We start from the raw sequence: 19,663 nt of genomic DNA, 5'->3' as shown, positions 1-19,663 counted from the left end.
CAAACTATTTTAAATGTATAAGCTGTAGTTTAAGCTTAAGGGATGTTAAGCTTCACTTAAAATCCCCTAGTATATGCAATACTTTCTTTTCTTAAAGCTTTCTTTTGGATAAAATGAGAATAAACAAAACTAACTTAGCTCTGTGTTTATGTATGTTTTTATCCCTGACACTGCCTCTCCCTCTCCTGTAGTATTCAGCAATCCCTGACAGTTTTGGTCCCACGTGTGTGGCCGTTCTTGCATCACACCATATCTTCTGTGCGAAAAGCAGCACTGGAAACATTATTCACACTGTTGTCTACCCAAGACCAGGTAAGAATTAGAGTTACTAATATCTTACAGTCATACATATTGGAATATACTTGGTCATATGCTATCCTTGTTTCAGGGTTCTTCAACATGGCTGACTCCAATTCTGCAAGACATGTTGAGGCACATATTTCAGTTTTGTATCTTAGAAAGCAACCAAGAAATTCTGGATCTTATTCACAAGGTATTTTCGTTACTTACTCCTGGATATAGTGCTTGTGTATCCCACTCTTTCAAATACTCTGTATTTTTGTGCAGATAAAGAATAGTGTGCTTATGTTAAATACTTTGATGCTTTACTATAGAGCAAATGAGAGAGTGTTCCTGCAGTTTCTCAGCATGTGTATGATCTTATGTAGCCCAGGTACAAATTTGTCATGATTTCTACTGTGATTCTTTCCCAAGGTGTGGCTGGAACTATTAAACAAGGCATCTGTACAGTATGTTGTTGCAGCTGCTTGTCCATGGATGGGAGCCTGGCTCTGCTTAATGATGCAGCCATCTCATTTGCCCATTGACTTAAACATGTTGCTAGAAGTAAAAACCAGGTCCAAAGTAAGTGGAATGTGCTCTCACTGACTGTTCTGAGGAAAGTAGGAAATTGCTTAGCTGTTTATAAAACATATTTTAATGGTGTTAGAGGGGAGTGGTGTTGCCTTTCTGTAGTTCTAAATGTAAGCTGTCTTACAAGCCTCAATTCTGTAGAACAAAAGGGTTCTTGTCAGGTTATCCATGAAGAATTAAGTTCTGCTGGGTAACGTTCTCTACATGGATACTTTATAAAGTCTTTATTTACATGGCTCTAAAGCCATCTGTTTGCAAGACTGAGTTAAATCCAGAAGCCTTGTGCTGTTTCTGAAAAGGTGCTGAGAGAGGTTTCCTTTTTCCTCTGTGTGTTTATCAGCTGCATGTCAAGTATTAACCTTAATATTATAGTGAAGGAATGTAGCAAACATTTAACTGGACTACAGAATGCTATTAGTGGAGAGATGATTTAAAAGTATTGACTGCTTTAAGAAATCTGTTACCCAAGAAGTGTTCTGTCCTAGTTCAACTTTTTCGTGGTGTGGTGATTTTTTTGTATTGTTATGGAATATGAATTTATCTTTTCATTACAAACACACTTTCAACCTTTCCTTTATTCCACAGGAAAAAGCAGGTGCTAAACTGCGTCAAGGTCAAACCCAGAACAAGGAAGTGATTCAGGAATACATTGCTGGGGCAGACAGCATTGCAGAAGATCCAGCAACCAGGGATTACGTTGTCATGCGTGCTCGGATGATGGCAGCAAAGTCAGTTTACTGGAAATATGAAAAAAAATACATAAAAGCAATGTATTCTTTTCATCATATATAGTGTCCTTGCCAAAATCTAATTACCATTTTTGCATCTTCACGTTGAATCGTTGATTGCGGAGTAATTATAGCACTGAAGTGACTGTTCTTTTTCATCTTGTCAGGTTGCTGGGAGCACTTTGTTGCTGCATTTGTGACCCAGGTGTAAATACTGTTACTCAAGAAATAAAGCCAGCTGAATCATTAGCTCAGCTACTGCTCTTCCACTTGAATTCTAAATCTGCCTTGCAGAGGATTAGTGTTGCGTTAGTAATCTGTGAGTGGGCAGCCTTGCAAAAGGTAGGATGTTTCTGCAGCAAAAATATATTTTACTTACTATCTCAATCCACTGCTTGTTGTGTGGTACTTAGCTTGAAATAAGATTTCAGTAGGTAAGCTAAAATGGTGTTTATACATCTAAATACCAAAATCTTGATCGTTAGACAGTGGAGGGATTTATCAGTAGATAAATGCCAGCTGTCAGAACTATGAACCAGTAAATATGCTCACATTTTTTCTACAAATAAATCTATTCTCAAGATGCCTTTATTTAAGGTCAGTGATTCCTTTTAAGATGACTGTCTTTTATCTGCTCACTGTCATTTCTAGTGGCAGACTTTTTGTTCCTAATCCTTTATCTTTTATATTCTGGGTTATGAATGTTAATAGTCCCTCTGGAAACTGGATTTTTGGAGCTAGATTGAGCTGCCCAAGACTGAACAAAGAAACTGTGATTACTCAGAAATGCAAATTGTGTTTTTCTGTTACAGGAGTGTTCAGCTGTGGCTATTTGTGTTCAACCTCGTTTACTTGGGGTCCTTTCTGAACATCTCTATTACGATGAAATTGCTGTTCCTTTTACACGAATGCAAAACGAATGTAAACAACTCATCTCATTGCTAGCTGATTCACACATTGACATTGGAAACAGAGTAAACTGCAGTGTATTTACAATAGATCAAGCTAATGAGCTGGTAAGTAGAGGCATGCCTGCCTTTCCTCCAAATCTGTTCTTGTCTTGAAATACACCTTCAGCATAATTATTGCATAGACAGTAACTTGCAGAAATCATGTGGTGGCCTTTGCATATCTCATGAAAAAGAATCTTTACACATTCTTACTGTTTCCCCGAGGTGTGTTTACAGTCTGACAAAAATCAAGTGCAATGCAAGGAACATACTTAATGGGAGAATAAAACTGAGTGTTCTGATCCCAGGTGTGAATTCACTGTTGAAATCTACACACAAGTAAACAAAGCAGGCTTCAAAACCATTGTCAGAAGACTTGTAAATAAACTATAAAAATTCTAGACCTTTCCCCCACCTTGCCCCTGACCTTTTAATCTGCTTTTAATCTTTTTCCAGTGAAAGATTTAGGCAGCAATAGTCATTCATTTATGAGTGGGGAAGGATATGAAAGGTTCTGCACCTACTTTGTTGTGCTTTTTTTCTTAGATTTTTATCCCAGTCTCTTTCCTCAAAAGAAAATCAGCTAAGAAGCAATCTGTTCGTGCACAGGACCTTGCACATCCTTTCTGGATTGTTGTAGTCACATTCTGCCTTGCTAATCTCTCATATGCTTAAATATTTCCATCTGGGTAGAACCAGCAAGTATGGGACAATCTAAATATGCAGGAGTACATAAACTGCTCTTGTAGCTTTTGGAAATCTAGACTTTAAATGTCTATGATATACCTGATTTGCTCTTTGATCTTCAGCTCAGGATTCCCAGAAATACATTTTGGAGCATTTTCTGTTATTTACTGGGAAAATGGAGATGGTGATATGTGGTCAAGTGACTCATGTTGTGCCATGAGGATATCCTGTTTTACAGTCAATGAAACAGATTTGTAATTCCTTTCTTTACTTTCTCTTAGGTTACTTCTGTTTTCAATGAGGTGACATCATCCTTTCCTTTGAATCCTAAAGTTCTGCAACAGTTGGACAGTAAAAGGCAACAAGTCCAAATAACTGTTACAGAAACAAATCAGGAATGGCAAGTGTTGCATCTGCGAGTCCATACTTTTGCTGCATGTGCAGTTGTGAACTTGCAGCAACTTCCAGAAAAACTTAATCCTGTTATAAAACCCTTAATGGAAGCTATCAAAAAAGAAGAGAATACACTCATACAAAACTATGTGGCTTCATGTATCGCAAAGTTACTTCAGCAGTGTACAACAAGGTCTCCTTGTCCCAACTCAAAGATTATAAAAAATCTCTGTAACTCCCTGTGTGTGGATCCACATCTTACCCCACTGGCAGCATGTCCTGCACAGCCTCAGAGTAGCCATGAAAACTCAAAAGGTATGACATCTAAGACTGCCAAGATTCTTAATATGTTTGTGCTTATTTCTGAGCTGTTGAAATGAGTATTTGAATGAGACTTGTTTTCACTGATTTTTAAAATGCCAGCATCTGAGTATTTATTAATAATGATTTCATTTAGATATTTTAAACTGTGTGCAACTAATGTGTATTGTTTTAGATCTATCTATATATATATATATCTATCTATAAAATACTATAATTCCAATTTCCAGGTATGGACTCTTGTTTGGTTAGTATCTAGTTCTGAGCACATTTCACTTACAAATGTTATTGAGCAAAAATGGAAATCAAAGTAGTCTGTCAAAAATGTGACTTGTGTTACATTCCGTGGGCTAATCATAAGATAAAAAGATGAGGACAGTGTTCAAAATTAATAAAATAATCCTATGCATGCAATGGCCATGGATTTTTTAAAATGGCTGTCCATTATTGAAAATGTATGGATTGAATGAACAACCCAGATTAACCCAATGAAGATCTTAATACTCTCAAACATTCTAACCTCCTCTAAGGTTTGACTGTTTTATGTTTTCCTCTTTCTTAATGAATGTGTCCTCCTTTATCTCAGAGTAGAATATCAGTCATATCTGATGGAAAATGAAGCTCTCTAGTATAAGTGGAAACATGAACAAATGCAAAGATACTGATGGCATCTTTTGTTGTATCATGACACAAGTATTGAACTGTTTTAAAGGACACAGAACATAAATTGGTTGGAACTTTAGAACATAATGTGTTCATGTGTTCACAGGTAACATACATGCTTACCTGTGCTTCTTACAGAGTTATAATTTCTGGCAGTTTGCACACTTAACTTCTCATTCAGAGTCTGTAATGTGGTCCTAGCACGGTAGCTCTTTGTACCGAAGCTCCATTGTCCTCAAGGGTGGAAAAAATTACGGGTTTTTTAAAGCACAATCAGCAGATGACTTGTAGGTAGCTCTCCCTTCCCCCATTTGTGTTAAACTGCAGCCTAAATTGTTGTCAGCTGTTCTCCCTTTTCTTTTAGGGCCCAACTCTGATAAAGATGGGATGCAGCACACAGTTACTAAACACAGGGGAATAATTACACTGTACAGACATCAGAAAGCTGCTTTTGCCATCACAAGTCGTCGAGGTCCTACTCCAAAAGCTCCAAAAGCCCCTATTGCAGATCTCCCCACAGGCAGCAGTGGAAGCATTCCTACAGAACTTGATGAGGTACATTTCAAAAGCTTGAATTTGCAACTTCACATCCCCCTCTCCTTTCCATTACTTTGAATTCCCTGGAGTTGATAGCATTGTAGTAGGGATGGCAGGGGTTTTGCATCACAAAACAGGAAGTTTTGTTATGCAAGCAGCTTATGTTTGATGTTTTAAATGTTTGTCATTAAGAACATTAATAACTCCTGAAATGTTGTATTTACTATAAAATATGAATATCAGTGTCAGTTCATGCAGATGGATTTCCACAATGAGTGGAACAAGCACAAGAGGACAGGAACTGTGTCCTGCTCATGTTAGTGTTGGTCCATCTCAATGCCTGGTGGATGCCTCTGAAGCATTAAAACCAGCAATTGAAATATGATTGTGTAAAACAGCATGTCTCTGTGACTTCCATTCTTGATATCCTAAACTCTTCCCTTTTATTAATTTCAAACTCAGCATGTTTTAATGAGATTCTAGGCAGGACTGTGAACTCCTAAACAGTGTTGTGGATTTTGTTCTTAATTATTAGTGTTTTTTATTAATTCTGCTTGCCAAAGAGGGTGGGAGCAAGAGAGGGGGATAAATAAGAAATCACATATTCCAAGTTTTCTAGTGTAGTACTGTTCTTGGTATCACTGTATTGGCCATATCTGAGGTTCTGGAACCAGAACCACTTGGAAACATCTTGTTGAAATGGACCACTATCAGTGAAGGCCAAATCTCAAATTTATAGACTTTAAATAATTGGCTGTGAAAGATTTTTTGGTTTTTTACGTGTGTATAAAGAATAAAGAAATTAACTCGGGGAAAAAAAATCTATTGGTGGATGTGTTGTAGGTAGGTATAAACACAATCAGAATTGAATGCCTATGTAATGAGGGGTCACCCTTGACAATAATTATTATTAAATATATCTAACCTTGCTGCTTTGTTGACTTGTTTAATTCTAGGCTCAGAAACCTTATGTTGTACAGAGAAGAGGAGCTGAATTTGCCTTATCTACTATAGCTAAACATTTTGGTGCTGAAATGGCAACGGGATTGCCACATCTCTGGGATGCTATGGTTGGTTCATTAAGGAACAACATTCACATAAACAATTTTGGTAATTACACTTCTGATTTAAGCAAAGAAGGGTGGCAGGCTGGAGTCAGTATGTCAGTCTTAAACTCAGCACCTTTTCTGTTTTTACCAGACCGGAAGCTGTTACTGGAAAAAGGAGATGCTCCTGCCCAGGAGCTGGTGAATTCCTTGCAGGTTTTTGAAACAACAGCGGCTTCAATGGACACTCAGCTACATCCTCTGGTAATCAGCTTTTGCATGAAACACTTCAGTCTTCTTATTGCTAGAGGTTTAAGTCTTTTTGTCTCGTTGTGTTACACTGGAATCAGCATCACTGCTCTGCTTTATTCTAACTCAGTATTTCCTAAACCTGGAGAACAGACTGGTAGTATGATGCCTTCTGTTTGTTATGAAAGTACAGATAAAAATGTGGTTATGTAGCACTATGTGGCTGACTGAAAGATTTTTAATACACACATTGTATATATATATACACATAAATATGGTGGTATGTAGTTATTGTGTAAATATGGTGGTATGTAGTTATTGTGTAAATATGGTGGTATGTAGTTATTGTGTAAATATGGTGGTATGTAGTTATTGTATAAATTGGTTTTGGTGGTGCTAATGCTGTATGCAGTTTAAAAAAAAAAATTGTAGAAAGTCACAGAGGCTGAACTTGGTTCATCAAAGCTAGTATTTAGGGACTTTCACAGTAGGAGAAACCTGACCATCTGTTTAGATATCCGATACAAAGGCATATCTGCACTGATTAAAAGGAAAACTCATACACACACCAAAGACATAGATGTATACCCTGCTGGGGAGATGCAGATTTCCTTCTGGGTGTCCCCCTTGTCACACAGAATTGAGATTCCCAACATGAATAATTAATCTGCCTAAACACAAAGGGAATGAGTCTAGGACAAATTAGCTAGCTGGAAGGAATTCTTAAATCTGTGTATCCGTATTTAGGAAATAATTGTTTTTTTCTTTAATAAAAAGTTCTGGGTATTTGGTACTATATTTTCTAAGTGTGAAACACTTCCTTGCTAACTAAGGGCTTAAATAATTTTGATTTTGACTGAAATGCTGAATATTTTGTCACTCTGAATTTTGTCTGTATTGGGGAGTAATACATGTTCAAAGTTAAATTGCCTTTTTCTTCTGAAATAATTTTTTAGTTTTAAACAATTATATCTTGCAAGGGAGCCATTTCAGGCATTCTTAATTGACTTTAAAAGATTCAGTAGTTAAAAAAAAAAAGACTAATTTTTTATAATTCATATTAACCTTTACTCCCCGCATCTTCTTCTTTTGTTCAGTTAATACAGCATTTGCCTCATCTTTACATGTGCCTTCAACATCCCAGCACTGCTGTTAGACACATGGCTTCTCGTTGTGTGGGTGTTATGAGCAAAATAGCAACCATGGAAACAATGAATATCTTTCTGGAGAAGGTTCTGCCCTGGCTGGGAGCAATAGATGACAACACCAAACAAGAGGGCGCAATTGAAGCACTTGCCTGTATCCTTGCTTGGGTATTCAAAAATGCAGAAACTTCTTTGCTGCTGTTTCATTTGGGTGAACAAAAACGGTTGCCTGAAAAAAAATGGGAGGAGGAATGAAATAAAATACTAAGCTGTTTTTTCTTCTGTGGAAAGAAGCAGAAGAAAGTTTAATTTCCATTGCCCTTATCTTATCAGCCAAGTGATGTTTTAGTGGAGGTAATTCATTTTCTCAAACCATGCACTTTGCTGGCTAAATGTAATTGGGTAGATCAGATTTCCCTGCTTCTGCATTGCTTTGTCACTAGAAATTTCATTCCCTGAGTGTAACAATTAATGACTCTTAGTTACTGAGTGTGAAATCTCCTGGGTGTATATTTGTCAGACAAACTTGAACTGTTAAAAACTGTTTCCTTAATAAGCACTCCAGGTGTAATGGAGCAGCTGGATGTTGGTATTGTCCCATACATTGTTCTTCTGGTGGTTCCAGTTCTGGGTAGAATGAGTGATCAGACAAACAGTGTACGTTTTATGGCCACTCAGTGCTTTGCCACACTGATTAGACTGATGCCTCTTGAGGTAAGCTCAAGCTGTGAGTGTATGGATATGTGAACTGTCCTGTATCCAGTCTCACCAGCTGCAAAATCCAGGCTTCTGGCTTATTAAATGCTGAATGAGTAACTGGTTTTAAAGGTGTTGAGTCCATATCAAATAATAGCAGATGTGCCCTTTAAAATAAGCAAAATTGGACCCTGTTCTAGCAATTTTCTAATTTAATGTTAAAATAAAATTTCTCTTAATAAGAAGCTCATGTCAGCTGTATACATAAAATTAAATGGTAGATTTATTAATTTTGTGTGTAATGCTGCATTTCTTAGTTTGGGTTTAAAAGTTTTAGGCATTCTATGTGCACTCTCCTTAAGTATGTGTGTTGCTGAGTATGTTGTCAAGAGAAATGCTCAAAAGCAATACTGGTTTAAAAGCAAAATCAAAAATAACAGTAATAGAAATATTGTGGGGATAAGTAGGGTTACTTATTACTAGTTCTTAAAATCAAAAAGCACCACCTTACATATTTAGGCAAAATATTGTATATTATGATGCAATAGTGTTTAATCAGTACAGATTTGCTTCAGTCTTTCATTCTTGCTGCAACTTGCATACCTCAGACAACTTCTGATGTTGTGCATCAAGGACTACAATGCTTCTAAGTAACTTAATGTGACCACCAGATGGTAATAGAAGACAGTTTAGAATTTCCACAGCAATAATGAAAAACAATTGTCAGCTTAATGCATTTTTTTATTTTTTCACTTTTTAATTTAGCACAGTAGAACCTCAGAATCTGATAACTAGTAATCTGCCTTAACAGGAGCACACTTACTTTGTGTGCTTACACTGAGATGTTCAACAAGTTGAAAGTGAGCAAAGAACTTAATTTCTAGCATGTTCATTGCAGTGCCACTTGCACCAGTCCTCCTTCATATGCATCTTAAACACAGTCCTGTGGAATGCACATAGCTTAGGGCTTGGGGAAGGGTTAAAGCTATTTTAATAAAGTTTAGTGAGACTCTCTTAAAACATACTGTACTTGTTTTATTAATTGCGTGCATATGCATGATCACTTCATAATTCTTTTCCATAGTTGTGGAAGAAGTGCTTTCAAATTTCCCTTTCTGGTTAAGTATCAGATACTGAACTGTATTAAATATGTAAGCATAGAGTGAAGCAGATTATTAGTGAGAGAAAATACTCATATTGTCATGGAACAGTATTTTCTTTAACAATAAATAAGTTGGGGCAACTTAACTATGCTCTGTTTTCTGCATCTTTATGCTCAAATTGATTAATTTTTATGGTTGCAAGAATAAAGTATGACTGAAGGAAGGATTGTAATATAAATGGTTCAACTTGATCAAACTTGTATTGATAAGCAATTCTGCTGCAAGTTGACAACATATTTGAACCAAATTACCTGCCACAGTGTTCATACTGCAGGTAGGTTCTTCTAAAAGGGAGGCAGGCAGAGCATTGAACAAGGAGGCTGCTGTCTTCTGTGTATGTGTGTACTTGAATATCATATGGGGCAGTACTAACATCCCCCTTCCTTACTAACCACATACATGGTGGAAATATTTGGTAGAGGTTTTTTTTTTTTAGCCGGGAGCCCTCTGTAAGTGATTAGTCAGATGGGTTTTGAAGTAAAGCTGACTTAAAGATGGAAGAGGCCCAGAAGAATGGGATGACGTATGTGGTGGTGGAAAAATAGCAGTGCCTCTGCTGCTGCTGTATGTTATTAGCAAGCAAGAATGAGCATATTTGGCCCCCAAATGCCATTTTTGGGCTTCTGGCCTGGTATGAGGAGTACCTAGCAAGTAAAGGTCTGCTGTTACAAACCTAGAGGGGTTCAGGGTATTTTTTCTCCCAACAGTTTCCAACTGCTTGAATTCATCCTGTGGTTTTCAGTATCACTTTAGATCTAATCCTGCTAAGTAGGAGAAAAATCCATCAAACTTTGGGTGGTAGCTTGTGGCTCAAGAGGAGTGGGTGTCATAGGATTCTCAAGCCAGCTAGATAAACCCTCTGATTAGAGGTAGAATAGCTCAGTCTTTGTAGAATCTTAGCAGCATGACCAGAATTTGCTATCTCATGTGTAATTTTTATCTTTTCAATGTGTCCTTTTGGGGCAGGATTTGTCTCTTGCACCTTACAACTCTGCATGTGTTGACCTGCAAGTAATCAAACAAGTATAGCTAAATACAGTATTTAAATTTTGAGTTTAGAGTCATACAGTTGCGAAGATTGCAGATCTTTACTGTGTATTTAAAATGTCTGAGTAGTATGAGGTTTAAGTTCTTCTCCTCTGTGGCAGTTAAGCCCTATAGCCCTTACATGACTGCTTTAAAAATGTTACCCTAGGCTGGTATACCAGACCCACCAAACATGTCTGAGGAATTAATCAGAATGAAGGCTAAAGAACGTCACTTTCTGGAACAATTACTGGATGGAAAAAAACTGGAAAACTATGAAATTCCAGTACCAATCAAAGCAGAGCTCAGAAAATACCAGCAGGTAACAGCTTATACTTTTATTTTTAAAGTTCCAGTCTGATATGGTTTCATAGGATAGTAGGAGTTGTTCAGATAGATTTTTCTTGTGAATTTAAATTTTTGGTTTCTTTTGTAGAGTGTGTATCTTGGACTCTGGGTATGGAAGAACAAATGAAGTCATGCATGCTTCTTATATTGTTCTAGTGATAGATTTTCCCCTTTCTGGGTTTTGCCTTTTTTTCTGGGAATGGCCACTGGGCTGTGCCTTGCTAACACTGGTTGTGGCAGCCCACCACTGCAAAGCCAGGCCTCACTGTACCATTTGGGTGTTTGTTTTTCCCTTTATTCCCGCTGCATTTAGTGAATGGCCTGTAGGGGATGTATTTGTGGTGGGAAACAAGCTCCTGGTTTGGCAGTGCTGGGTCATTGAACAGATGGATGTGTGAACTGAAGCTCAGCTAGCAAAAAGCCGGGTTTTACTTGAGGCACTCTCCTTTTCTGATTTCAGGATGGAGTGAACTGGCTTGCATTTCTCAATAAATACAAACTTCATGGAATTCTTTGTGATGACATGGGTTTAGGAAAAACTTTACAATCCATTTGCATTCTTGCAGGTGATCATTGCCTCAGGTAAGCCTAAACAAATCACATTCTGTCTTAGACTTTAATGATAGGTCTTGTGTGGTAATGGATCTGGACATAGTGCTGGGCAACTGTGACTGTAGGTGGCTGTGCTTGGATAGGGGGTTTGGACCAGGTGGCCTCCACAGGTCCCTTCCCACCTCAACTCTTCTGTGAAAAATAATTTTTTTAAACTCGTATTTTATACTCTTCAAGGGCTCAGGAATATGCAAGAACAAAACTGGTGGACAGTGTTCCTCTTCCCTCCTTGGTGGTGTGTCCTCCTACACTCACAGGACACTGGGTGGATGAAGTGGGCAAATTTTGCTCAAAAGAATATCTGAATCCATTGCACTATACAGGACCTCCTACTGAGAGAGCAAGGTAACCCATCTTGCATTTATAACTGGTTTAGAGTAAAATATCACACATAGAATTTTTCAATTTACTTTACTACTACTACTGAAGCATAGTTTGTGGGCATGGGGACATTTGTGGTGGTATTGTTAAAGGCTGAAATAACATGTAAGGTGCACTTCAATTAACTCCTTTTTTTTTTTTTTTAAGATTGCAACACCAGGTGAAAAGACACAATCTCATAGTGGCTTCATATGATGTTGTAAGAAATGACATCGACTTCTTCAGGTAAGAATTGGCTTGTTTTCTGAGGTTTTTAGTAGCTTAAGATTTTAAATGCTACTTAAGTCTATGTTCTTCTTTTCCAGAAATATTAAGTTTAATTACTGCATTCTTGATGAAGGCCATGTAATAAAAAATGGAAAAACAAAGCTATCAAAAGCAGTAAAACAGCTGACTGCTAATTACAGAATAATTCTTTCTGGGACACCAATCCAGGTAATTGATTTTCTATTTTCAATGAATAGGGGAAAACAAGCAAGATAGGTCTATCTTGCACTCAGCTTTATTGTACCTTTAAACAATCATCTTGTTCAAAGTATACATTGTAAAACAGCTTTTCATTTCTAAATGCTCAAAACAACATCTTTCCCTTTTCTGTTATACCTGTATATAGGGGAGTGAATGCAAGTTTTGTGGTATTAATGGGGTTCAAAAGTTGGCAGCAAGACTTTCTCTGCCACTTCCTCTTTAAGTGTTGGGCAAGGAAGAGACCATTTCCCTATGCCTCAAGTAAAATTAGCAAGAAACTCAATTCTAAGATCTCCAGATTTTGAGCTTTGTCTGAATGACTTGGCTGTGCAGTATCTATCTCACCCAGGACTAAAACCACTGGTGTTTTGGGTTTTGTTTACCAGAAGAACTCTGGGTGTGGCTTAAGGCACTGGACACAGTGGGAAGTCCATTTATACATTCAAGTGCATGCAAAGGTATTTCTGTTACTCAGATGGATGAAAGAGCCACCAAGCTCCAGGAGCTTGGCACTGCGTAAATAATGAAATTTTTTCTGATACCTTGCAACAACTTGCTGCTTATGAAAATAATTATAATGTTTCTTTTATGTTCAGAACAACGTGCTAGAGTTGTGGTCATTGTTTGACTTCCTAATGCCAGGATTCTTGGGCACTGAGCGCCAGTTTGCAGCTCGTTACGGCAAACCAATCCTGGCAAGCAGAGATGCCCGCAGCTCCAGTCGAGAACAAGAGGCTGGTAAGGATCAAATGTTTCATCTTTGGGTTTTTGCTGTAGCCTTTTAAATGAGAACTGCTAGTGAAAAGAAGTGTGGTTATTTCTAACATCGGAGACTGAGGGGGAGCTGAATGTGTTGAAAAATGTTTTTCTTCTAAAACACTGGTGCTGTTGTCCTCACTAGGGGTACTTGCAATGGAAGCTCTGCACCGCCAAGTCCTGCCATTTCTGCTGAGGAGAATGAAAGAGGATGTGCTGCAAGATCTTCCACCCAAAATTATTCAAGATTATTACTGTATTCTCAGTCCTCTACAGGTATGCTTAAAAAGTGGCTGAAAGTTTATTTCTCAGCACAGTTAAGGCCACAAAGGCATGAATTCTGTATTCCTGTGTCAATCTGATATCAGCTCTGACATTCTCTGGATGTACTAAAAGAATTTTGTAGTATGTGTTTAAAACACTAATTCCAGTCCTGTTGTAATAGTGTATTTCTTGAGCTTAATTTTGGGCATTGTTCAGGAACAACATGCAGGCATCTGCAGATTATTTTTCAATAACACTTTCCAAGTTGAAAGAAAATAAATGGCAGGAGATTCTGTTGTTAATGTTTATCTTCTGATACAAATGAAATAGCTTTCTTGATGTATGATAATTCAGAACTTTAACTTGAAACTGAACTCTGAATAGGACTATCTTCTGTCAGAAAAAACACACTCATTCTCTTGTCTGGTCTGCAGGTTCAGCTTTACGAAGATTTTGCCAAGTCTCGTGCCAAATGTGATATTGATGAAACAGTTTCTTCAATTTCACTGAATGAAGAAACTGAAAAGCCAAAGCTTAAATCTACAGGTCACGTATTTCAGGTAGTCTTTTTCAGTAATTTTTATTACCTAGTATATACATGTTTGGTAACTGTATTTATAGGTTTAGTGAAAACTGAAAATCAAAATAGTAAACTTAGACATTTGTGGTCATATGATCTAAGTAGAATATTTATGGCTGGAATGTGAATTATAGCTATTATGTCTGAATTATGAGTTTGTGTCTTATGATGCATAACACTGCCTCGTATTTTTAATGTGATCTGCTCAGTTGGTGTTCAGCTATTTTGTGGATCTCATAAAAACTGAGTACTGAGAGAGCAAAACCTCAGAATGAGGGAAGTAATTCTGATTGCATCAGCTCTTACACTTCAACGTTAAGATTTTGAATCATGGACAAAATGTTTCCTTAAGGGTAGATCTGAATTTATGAAGGTTCATGATCTTATAGAACTGAAGATTAACTCTTGGTTAATTGAAAGCAATTATTCTCAAAGTGCTCCCAAACCTATTTCCTCTATTGCAGACTCAGATGAAAGTGTGGGAAATGGTAATCCTTGCATTTTTCCAGAAAGAAGGGACCAAGATCACGAGTGTAACAATGTTTGAATACAATTTGAAATGCAGGTTTTAAATCTGCAACTTTGAAAATACACCATAAAGTCCAGATTGTGGAATGTGGCAGAGTGACCTCTGTACTTACAGTTAATTCTGTTAATCCTTTTTCTGTAAATGTTTTCTTGCTTATTATTTCTTCTAACTTCATTTCTTCAATAACTAAAGGCATTGCAGTACTTACGGAAGCTCTGCAACCATCCAGCATTAGTGCTCACAACCCAACATCCAGAATACAAGAGAATTACAGAGCAACTTGCAGCTCAGAATTCATCCCTTCGAGACATCCAGCATGCACCTAAGCTGTCTGCTTTGAAACAAGTGAGTGGACATGCGTTATGCCTTAAATTCCCCAAATGTCTCTACTGCTGGTACAGTTTTGGATGTGTTATTTAAGGTTTCAATAGGGAAACTCTTTTAATTAAAATTAAGTAGTAAATGAAAAAGAATGCAAGGGTGTTTCAGGGATGTGCCCTATTTTCCCTGATAATTTAAGATGGAGGGGGAAGCACAATCTTCGTGGTAGTGATGTTTATATAAATTGTTGGCATATGAAAAACCTTACTTCCATTTTATTCTTGTCCCTCTTGTTGCAGATTTTTTTTTTCATTTTTATTACACAGGAGACTACTTCCTTGATTAAGCTAGATTGCATTGCCATAGCTTTACTTAAAATATAATATAAGTAAGGAAAGAAAATGGTTTTTTAAAATTTTTTAACAACTCTTAAGTTTTTCATAGTTTGACAGGGAAGCCAAACTTTGCCTTCGTGTCATTTAAGTGACTGTCATTTGGTACTTCCTTCTGCAGTTTGTTTCTCTCATTTCTGCTTTTGATAATCAATGAATCTTAATATTTACATGAGCTCTACAGTAATTTTAATTACACACTTTAATGTTCTTTTACTTAAAAGCTGCTGCTGGACTGTGGTTTGGGGAATGGTGGATCTTCAGAAAGTGGCACAGAAGCAGTTGTAGCCCAGCACAGAGTGCTTATCTTCTGTCAGCTGAAGAGTATGCTGGACATAGTGGAGCATGACCTTCTGAGACCTCAGTTACCTTCAGTTACATATCTACGACTCGATGGCAGCATTCCTGCTGGGCAGAGACATTCCATTGTTTCCCGGTATGCCTTATCCCCTCACCCACTATAAGGCCAAATTTGATGACCTGTATTATTTATATGGTGCAAAATTGGGGGTTTTGTCTGCCTCAGGGCAGATGAGGTTCATAAAATCTTTATTTAAATGAAACTTACCAAACTTAACTTTTTCTTGTATGCAGGTTTAATAATGACCCATCTATAGATGTTCTTTTGCTCACCACTCATGTTGGTGGACTGGGACTTAACTTGACAGGGGCTGACACAGTTGTGTTTGTGGAACATGACTGGAACCCGATGAGAGACCTGCAAGCCATGGATCGGGCACATCGCATTGGGCAGGTGAAAACCTCTTCATTTCCCATAAGGGTGGCTTTTCTCATGCTGAACTTGCTTGAGAGAGTTTATAATGTATAACGAAGTGACATTTGTAGGTTTCTACCAAGCTTCCATTCGTATTTATTTCTTGCAACTATGCCAGCTGCTGAAGTGCATACTTCCTTATTCTGCCTGCAACTTGATAAGTCTTCTGTACTTCCTGAGCTGCTGGGGAGAGGCCAGAGAAGAATCACCGTTCCGTGGAGGAAGAGACAAGGAACTGAAGGGACAAGCCCACAGGTTGTCCTTCTCTGGTGCAAGACAGGGCAAGAATGACTGCTGGTGGTCTTCCCCTAGAGCTGTAAAATCAGTGAATTCTTCCACAGTACAGAGGCAACTGAAGATGCTTCTGTTGTATAGTGGCAGTCTTGTGCTTTCCATCTAATATCCGTCAGAATGAGTAGAGTTACTGAAGGGTGGCTCCAAGCAAAACTGCTTCTAGACTGTCCATGATAAACACTAAAAGCTTATGCTTTCCTGAATACCTGAGATGATACTTTTTAGCTAAGTGTGCTTTTTTTCTTTCAGAAACGTGTTGTTAATGTGTATCGCCTGATAACCAGGGGAACTCTGGAAGAGAAGATCATGGGTCTTCAAAAGTTCAAAATGAATATTGCAAATACAGTGATTAGCCAAGAAAATGCAAGCCTACAGAGCATGGGAACAGAGCAGCTTCTTGATCTGTTCACTCTCGACAAGGTAAAGAAACAGTTTTACAAATACCTACCAAAAATAGAGTCAGCTTAGGGAAAAGCTTTGCTTTGAAATGTAAAATTTAATCACACGAACACTTAAGTTGGACTGATGAATAGTAGACAGCTCTCTGAACAACAGGAGGAAGTGATATTTCCCCAGAAGAATTATCAGACTTAAAGGATTTATTAGATTCTTGAAAACATTATTCTGTATATTAACAGGATTTTTTTTCTTTTGTGAAGGATGGCAAAACTGAAAAAGCAGATACCTCTACCTCTTCTGGGAAAGCATCAATGAAATCAGTACTCGAAAACCTTGGAGAACTATGGGATCAAGAGCAGTATGACACTGAATACAGTCTTGAAAACTTCATGCATTCATTAAAGTAACCACCACATATTTGTAATACAACTGCTGCTAGTTCACATATTTTTCTGCTGATATTCAGCAAACTTCAAAGCATATTGAGTGAACCTTTAGCTTAATGTGTAAATAGACTTACTGAAAGAAGAATCTTCAAAAGACTGGCATGAAGTAGTGTCAGCTGTTTCACTGGGAAGTTATTCTGTCTTAAACGTTTGCACTGTATAAAAACTTTAAATGTAAACATTGTGAGGTGGTTCAAATTTTACTTGTTTTGAACAGCTGCAAATTCTTACTTGGTAGAAGAATTAAAACAAAGCAGGTTTTACATCTGTTAACAAGTGTGACTTGTGTTTGCAGTTAAGTCCACCATTATTTCTTTCTGTATCTATAATAGTTTTGTACAGTTGTTTCAGTGAGTACTTCAGTGTACATTTTTCTTTTAAACACAGCTTGCTTTTATGGTATATTTAAAAAGCAATTTTCAACTTAAGCTTTCTTTCAGATCATTTCAGGAGTTACATCACCAGAGGCAAAGCCTAGAAGCCCTGAAAGTATTGAAGAATGGAATGGCACTAGGCCTGTGCACCCACCTTTGTATATTGACTATATATATATATATATCATGCTCTTAAGTCTTTTGACACCATCTTGTGAGAACAGCTGACTTGAACTTTTTAATGTAATGAGCTCTATTAAATGCAGGTAATGGTCTATTTGAGGCCGTGTTTGCATCCTGTTAGCAGGGGTGTACTTTTTTTAATTTATCTATAAGGCTAGAATATAGCCACTTTGAGAGATGCATGTATTCCATATGTTTCAATCCTATATATTTTTTGTAACTAAAAGAAGAAATTAAATATACAGACAGACATTTTCCAGAAGTAGATTTTACACTGTCTAGGATTCTAAAATCCATGCTAAAAGTGACTGTGTACTAAACCAATGCATGATTTAAAGCTTCTTAAAGGAATAGGGAGGACTTTTTTTCTTTAGGAGAAAATATACATAGAAATACCTACATTCAGTTTGAGGTAATTGAATAGTTAAAGTTGTGTAACAAAGATAGTAAAAGACTTTAATAGCAGTGAGTGAGAATAATATGGCTGTATGTTATGCAGCTTTTTATAAAAAAGGGAGGCAGTATAAAAGTGTGTTTCTAGATGTGCATATGTACCAGTATATGCACTTTTTATAAATATTAAGTTATAGATAACTTACAGCAGTTGTCTGAATACATAGAATATATGTATAAATATAAAACCTAAGGTTTATAGCTTGCTGTGTGCTTAAGCATCAGAGCTTAAAAACCACCAGAGACCTCAACTATTGTAAAATAAGATTGTTTTAAAACAAACTATATAAATCAAGACAGTTTATAGCATTGGAGAAGAATTAATGTCACATTTCAGTAGTTATGAACTGCCAGATTGTAACTAAATTAGCATTCCATGAAAATAAAACCAACTGGGAATATATAAGTTGCATGTTGGGTTTGTCCATGTTTAGTTTTGTTTCTCTAGGGAAGACATCTGGCTGTATAAAAAAACCTAATGCTTTTGGAAATTACAGCTGGATTTTGAGTGTTATATTGGTTAGTTTCTACCTTCAGACTATTTCTGTTGTGCTTTCAGCTGATGATCCAAGCAGGGGAGACAAAATGGGGCTTGGTGGTGTTTGCAGAGAAGTTACAATGCTGGAATAATGCGTACTTGAAGATAACTTGGTGCAGTAATTTGGTGATAGTGCCTAGAAATAACAAGATATTTGAATAAAGAAATTCTTTAGTGGTAAAAATTGCATATGTTTTTCTTCAAGAGTTTTATTAGGTGCAGTGGTAAGAAACTCTTTGGGTTCTGTTGAGAAAGAAATAGCCTAGGACTTTTTTAAGCCATTTATTTACCACATTGTGGTTGCTATGCAACCATAATAATTTTAGCAATGGCTCTCTTAGATATCACATCAAGAAGACTCCTGCACCTGAAAAACAGTGGAAGGTAGAACCTAGAATAATTGTTTAAACATTATTATATGTACTGGCTGATCTTAAGTGTTCTTTGAATTAATGCTTTGAAATGTAACCCAACAGGAACACTGCACCAATTATATAAAAATTTTGATTTTGTTACCTTAATATTTAACAAAAAGCTCTTCTGTGCTTTTCAAACTAGCAGAGCATTTGCCAAGATCTGGCTTGTTTGTGCAGTGTCCTCAGTGCACAAACTGGATTCATTTACAGCAAAACTCCAGCAAGAAATAGCTCTTAGAATGCTTCTAACTGCATTTGATCTCTTTAATGGGTATTCAGCTGGACCAGACCAGGGTCTGGGCTGGAATAGGAAAGTTTGTTTATTTCTAGGCTGAAATGAAACCTTCAAATATGTCAGATTCTCAGCACCAACCATTTTGCTCTCCAGCTCTGCCCCTAGTACAGGTTGTTACTTGCTAATGAGGATACAGCGTAAGCCTTGACTGTCTGCAGGTAGAGTCACTGGAGGCCCAAAGAAATAAGAACTGAGTAGAACCATGTGTAGGCTCACAATGCTTGGGTTGGAAGCAACCCTAAAGATCATACAGTTCCAAAGCCCTTCCATGGGCAGGGACACCTTCCACTACACCAGTTTGCTCCAAGATCTGTTCAGCCTGTCCCTGAACACTTCCAGGGATGGGGCATCCATAACTTCTC

At 37.3% G+C, this 19,663-nt stretch overlaps 1 protein-coding gene across 1 annotated transcript in view; it reads left to right on the top strand.

The window, feature by feature from the left end:
* The window catches only part of BTAF1 (B-TFIID TATA-box binding protein associated factor 1), a 43,297-nt gene extending 24,523 nt beyond the window's left edge, over positions 1-18,774 (top strand). The window contains exons 14-38 of the mRNA XM_059851662.1: positions 192-312; positions 389-493; positions 715-864; positions 1,459-1,601; positions 1,769-1,943; positions 2,414-2,617; positions 3,520-3,946; positions 4,980-5,170; positions 6,109-6,262; positions 6,353-6,462; positions 7,545-7,746; positions 8,158-8,306; positions 10,647-10,799; positions 11,286-11,407; positions 11,615-11,782; positions 11,966-12,043; positions 12,124-12,253; positions 12,883-13,024; positions 13,188-13,318; positions 13,741-13,866; positions 14,608-14,760; positions 15,353-15,564; positions 15,723-15,882; positions 16,447-16,617; positions 16,857-18,774. Coding sequence (XP_059707645.1) covers positions 192-312; positions 389-493; positions 715-864; positions 1,459-1,601; positions 1,769-1,943; positions 2,414-2,617; positions 3,520-3,946; positions 4,980-5,170; positions 6,109-6,262; positions 6,353-6,462; positions 7,545-7,746; positions 8,158-8,306; positions 10,647-10,799; positions 11,286-11,407; positions 11,615-11,782; positions 11,966-12,043; positions 12,124-12,253; positions 12,883-13,024; positions 13,188-13,318; positions 13,741-13,866; positions 14,608-14,760; positions 15,353-15,564; positions 15,723-15,882; positions 16,447-16,617; positions 16,857-17,003 — 4,024 coding nt within the window. The 3' untranslated portion in view covers positions 17,004-18,774. The remainder of the gene's footprint in view (positions 1-191; positions 313-388; positions 494-714; positions 865-1,458; positions 1,602-1,768; positions 1,944-2,413; positions 2,618-3,519; positions 3,947-4,979; positions 5,171-6,108; positions 6,263-6,352; positions 6,463-7,544; positions 7,747-8,157; positions 8,307-10,646; positions 10,800-11,285; positions 11,408-11,614; positions 11,783-11,965; positions 12,044-12,123; positions 12,254-12,882; positions 13,025-13,187; positions 13,319-13,740; positions 13,867-14,607; positions 14,761-15,352; positions 15,565-15,722; positions 15,883-16,446; positions 16,618-16,856) is intronic.
* The last annotated feature ends 889 nt before the right edge of the window (positions 18,775-19,663 follow it).

This window comes from Haemorhous mexicanus, chromosome 7, assembly GCF_027477595.1.
Source record: "Haemorhous mexicanus isolate bHaeMex1 chromosome 7, bHaeMex1.pri, whole genome shotgun sequence".
Lineage (NCBI taxonomy): Eukaryota > Metazoa > Chordata > Aves > Passeriformes > Fringillidae > Haemorhous > Haemorhous mexicanus.
This window is presented reverse-complemented; position numbering and strand designations above follow the sequence as displayed.